Source organism: Pterocles gutturalis, unplaced genomic scaffold (assembly GCF_000699245.1).
Source record: "Pterocles gutturalis isolate BGI_N339 unplaced genomic scaffold, ASM69924v1 scaffold31531, whole genome shotgun sequence".
NCBI classification, from domain to species: Eukaryota; Metazoa; Chordata; class Aves; order Pterocliformes; family Pteroclidae; genus Pterocles; species Pterocles gutturalis.
In genome coordinates, this window is record NW_010101408.1 from 3288 (window position 1) to 7843 (window position 4556).

The following is a 4556-nucleotide window of genomic DNA, read 5'->3' on the forward strand; positions in this document are numbered from 1 at the left end:
GCCAGGCTGCGAGGCTGCCATCCCTGGAGCACCCTTCTCAGCACCCCAGAAACATTTCACATAAGGGATCTTTCAGATGCAGGAAGGGGAGCTTGTCACTTAACTCCCACCAAATCATCTCACCTTCAAAACCTTCCCCCATTTCTCTGACTGGGGGAGAAATGCTGGCCAGCCCCCAGCACAAGCGGCTGGGACTCCCCAGGCTCACCACCACAGCTGCTAAGTACACGCAGGGATTTAAAACCATGACAGGCCAGGAACTGGGAAAAGAATAAACCAAAGCCGAAACTTAGTGTTGGTCTTTGGAAGGGTGTTTTTGAACCAAAGCCAGAAGCTAGCCTGCAGAAAGCCTTGAACACACACTGGATTAGCTGAAGGGAGAAATTCGGCAGCTCTGGGGAGAGCGAAGCAAAGGCGCCAGCTTCCTTAGCTCAGGCCCTGAGAATGTTATTCCACAAACCAGAACTTGCTGGGACCAAAAGCTCCGAGATGCTCCCACTCCATGCAGCATTTCTCTCCCTCCCCCAGCTGCAGCAGTCTCCCCTGGACACCGTCACCTCATGTAAGAGGCAGGATACAAAACACAGTCCAGGGTTTCACCCAAACCTATTCTTGCTCAAACTAGATCTTGTAATTCTCTCTCTTCCTCGCTCGAGCCTGCACAGGACACCGGAGCGAGGTCTGCAGCCTGCCTGTGCTGCTGAGAACACGTTCCCTTCACAGGGAGGACAGACAGATGGAGCAGCGTCAATCCCCACCGCACAACCCGCGCAGTGGGACTCACGCCGCTGCCCTGCGGAGGCTGATGTGCTATTTTTGGAGTGGTTACAGGACGCTGAGCCTCCCCAGGAGCTGGGATCTGCTGACCTTACACGCAGCTCAGCCCTCTCGTCTGGCTGCGCCCCAGAAACATCCCCTCTGACTGGTTACACACAACCACGACAAGACTATCTGGGAAAACTCTGCCCCTCAGCCTGCACTACAGATTATCACCCCAACAACCACATTTGAAGACCAATAAAAGGAAACTTTCAAGTTAACCAGACATTTATTAGCATCTATGTCGGTGGAGAGGTTGTTCCAGTACATAAGCAACGAGGTCACACGCAGGTGATGGAATCATTTCATATTCAAGCAGAGCAGGTTCCACTGAGTTGCTTCATTTCTTCCATTCGTTCTTCTCATAATCCCACTGGGAAGAGATGCCCTCCACAGGATTAATCCGCATGTCCAACATCCTCTTTGTCTGCGCCGCCACCCACTCGTCAGAGAAGGTGTGCGGAATAGGGCCGTACACTGCAATTCAACAGCAGCCGGAATTACATCATGATACAAAACCAGCAAGTGGGGAACACAGGTAAAAATTTCGCTAATGAAAAGCTTTTCCCCCCCTGAAGCCATCAGCGCTGATCACACACACACACCATCATCTGTTCAAACCTATGGTCCCTACGTCCAATTTCAGCTCAGACCAGATGCCCATGGTGATTCTCGAGCAGTTTCGTTCACCAGTAAATCCTTGTACCAAGGCAACAGCCTTCTCCTCAGCGTTCACCTCAAGCAGATGGAGCCTCAAGCCCGGGAGCAGCTTGTTCAACCGCGTGCTCTGCTCACGGCAGCTGGAGGGCTCCCTCGAGGCAGGATCGCTCGCTGGGAAGGCAGCCAAACATGGCAGAAACCCAAATGTTGACTATCTAGGTGGCAATAAGCTTTTGTGACAGCAGGTTTCGCAGAGAGAAGCGCTGGGGTCAGCAGTGTATCACCACTCCTTCCCCTCCCCTTCCTCTCCTCCCACCAAAGCTCTCTCCACCAACTTCACCTTTCCACACGTCAGCTTCCCGAACATCTATGCTACGTACCCGCTGATCGTCATGAAGTTACGACTCCAGAATTGAGTGTTCAGAGACCGACACACAGCAACTGCCGGATCACCAGAATGCCGCTCCAAACCCCCAAGCAGTTTACAGAGAATTCTCTAATTTCCCATCAGGTTAATCAATTGATCTTGCTCTTAAGGGTTAACACCACATGGCATTTACTTACTGTAATGTTTCTGCCAAAGGAGGACGAGACCAGTTAGACCAAGAAAGAACAGTACTCCACCGAGGACGGTCTTCCATTCGTTTGTTCCTCTGTTCATTTCCGCGTAAGTCTCATTAAATTTGATACGATACACTGAAAAAAAAAAAAAGTTGAAAGCATCAAATAATTTCTTTTATTTTTCATGCGACTTGCAGGCAACACACCGCTCTACAGAGGGAGGTGACCAAAGCCCAAAGCTGATCGAAAGGGAAAAGATGTGAAGAGCTTCTGAATTACCTCTCCCACGCCAAGACCACAGGAAATGACCTCACCATGTGTTTCATCCCCCACTGGCTCAGTGTCAGTCTCCTTTTTATACATTATTGTAAATTTGTGCAAAAGTTGCATTATAGGCCTGATAGAAGGAGAAACGGTGCTTTCCTTCCTTCCTTCCCTCCGATTCCCCGTGCAGTTATTGACCACAAAGCTTCCTAGCACAAATAATTTCACCAGGAACGCTTCTATCTCAAAAGACTTTTCTCTCAGCTTTGCCACTAAAGCCCACAAGGTTTTGAAGTTCAAAGCAGCACTCGATCTGGAGAGTGCTTACGAGCAGTTCCCAGGAGAGTTTTACACCTTCTCATGTTGGCACGAGTGGACGGAGCACTGCTGACAGGTCAGGTTCTCACCTCCAGGCCATAACAGCAGTTAGAAAAGATGACGCAGTTTCATTTGCAAGTCAAAACACCTGCTCGGCGCTTTAATTACCTGAAATCTGGTGACACTAAGGTCAGTGGTCAGTAACAGACAAATGCACGGGGTTCGTTTTACCCAGCTGGACTAACCGTTGCCTGTTGTTATAATAAAGAGATTTTTTTTCTGGCTTGTTGATAACTGACAGGAATCAAGAAACAAATATAATTATTATTTGCTCTCTGGAAGAACAACAAATTGCTGAACTTGACCTCAGGCACTTCACAGGCCCCATGGCTTCTAACTTTCTGAAATAGCACCAAGAATCCCAGGAACACAAACCACTGATCTCCACTTGCGTGCACACAAGGAGCTCCATGGTAATTAACGAAGCTCCTTCGCGACTCACAGCTCTGCCTGCAGAGTTTAAGGGTTTAACAGGGACTTTCTTTCCAGTAAAAGTTGTCAATAATGAATGTGCAACAGATTAATGGTGTTGTTGCTCACTGTAAGGTTACTTTAAAGCCCCCGCTACCTACATTCCACTTTCTCATCAACAGACAGAGCAGTCCAAGACGCCTTTTCCTTCTCTTTCAGCGCCTTCTGCTGAGCAGAGAGATCCCTCACAAAGGCCACTTCAGGGAGAGGAACGTCACGACGGTCGACATAGGCAGGGAGGCTGAAATCGTCTGCTTTGACAACACCAGCTGCACAGGGGAACAGAAGAGACGCCCATTCAGGCTTCTGAGTGTGCACAAACATCTCCTACTCGTCACAATACAAAAAAAAAAACCCAACAGCTCAGTCAAAAAGGTGATGACAGTCCAGGAATAAAGGAGAGAAAAGCCATCCATATGAAGCATTCATCAGGGAGGAAAAGGGAGAGAACCTGAAACGGTTGCTACTTTAAGAACACAAGAACAAAGCAGAAGAAGGATATACATAAAAGTTAACATCCAAAATGCCTTTTATTAATGCATCAGCCATCTCTGTTTCCAGCTGTCACACCAATCACCTCCCCTTCCAGATACCTAGAAGCCTTTTCCACTTTTTCCATCCTAGTTTCTGCCTGGCCCTCAGCTCCTGCCACCTCCCCAGCGCAGTCAGCTCTGCCTGCACCTCCACAACGCCATCTGCGGGCACAGGCTGCTCAGATCTCCTGCTACCAGCCCCCCTCTGTCCTGATCCCCTCCATACCCAAACCCCAGCAGCAGCTTGGTGTGTTCTTCCCCTCAAGAACTTGTTTTAGCGTCCTTACTGACAAACCAAAGCAGCTGCCACCTACCATGGCCATGCGCTCTCAGGCAGATGGAGGTGGAAAAGGCTCTCTTCCCCACGAGGCTGAACGCCCTTGAAGCCAACATCCTGTCAGCACAAAGCAATAGCAGGTAAGTCAGCATCAGGTGAAGACATCGAATGTACAAAGGTGAAATAATACCATTTTCCACTAGTCTATTTAAAAAAAAAAAAAAAGCCTGCCTAGAGGCTTCCTCCCCTTCTTCAAAGACCTGCACATCCCTCCAGCCTCTTCAGGGCCATTCCCCTCTAGAGCAGCTTGGACGAGCCTTCCTCTCTTCCCCTGCCCCTTTTTTCCCTTCAGCCTCCTGTATTTGAACTTAAAGGCATTCCCTTGTTCCAGTCAGCCTTCTGGGATGCTTTCACTTGGTAACAAACCATCACTGGCCACAAACCAGGAGCCCCAAGCGAGCGGAGTCTAAACACATCTTGCATCCACCAAGCAAACACCTCAGCAGCGCACAACGCTGACAGGCCCGAGGGAAGGGCAAGCACTCAGCTAACGGTTCCTCCCACAACGCCTCCGCTCCAGGCCACGGTTTTCT

The 4556-nt window shown here is 49.5% G+C and overlaps 1 protein-coding gene across 2 annotated transcripts; it reads right to left on the reverse strand.

Moving 5' to 3' along the window:
• Positions 1 to 1029: 1029 nt before the first annotated feature.
• LOC104469002 lies at positions 1030 to 4083 on the reverse strand. Of its 2 annotated transcripts, none has more exons than XM_010083325.1 (4): positions 4001 to 4083; positions 3255 to 3422; positions 2044 to 2175; positions 1030 to 1296 (listed from the first exon to the last, which is right to left on the reverse strand). In XM_010083325.1, exons 1-4 carry the CDS (start codon positions 4077 to 4079, stop codon positions 1160 to 1162), a joined length of 516 nt encoding a protein of 171 aa, XP_010081627.1. In that variant the 5' UTR covers positions 4080 to 4083; the 3' UTR covers positions 1030 to 1159. The 2 variants fall into 2 exon arrangements, with proteins under 2 accessions (XP_010081627.1, XP_010081634.1); XM_010083332.1 differs by having other exon boundaries at positions 4007 to 4079.
• Positions 4084 to 4556: the final 473 nt, after the last annotated feature.

Coding starts and splice junctions, on each gene's coding strand:
- LOC104469002 (XM_010083325.1), bottom strand. CDS start 4,079: ATGTTGGCTTCAAGGGCGTTCAGCCTCGTGGGGAAGAGAGCCTTTTCC. Junction 2,176..3,254: donor TGTTGATGAGAAAGTGGAAT/GTAGGTAGCGGG, acceptor TTTTTTTTTCAG/TGTATCGTATCAAATTTAAT. Junction 1,297..2,043: donor CCTTTGGCAGAAACATTACA/GTAAGTAAATGC, acceptor GTTGAATTGCAG/TGTACGGCCCTATTCCGCAC.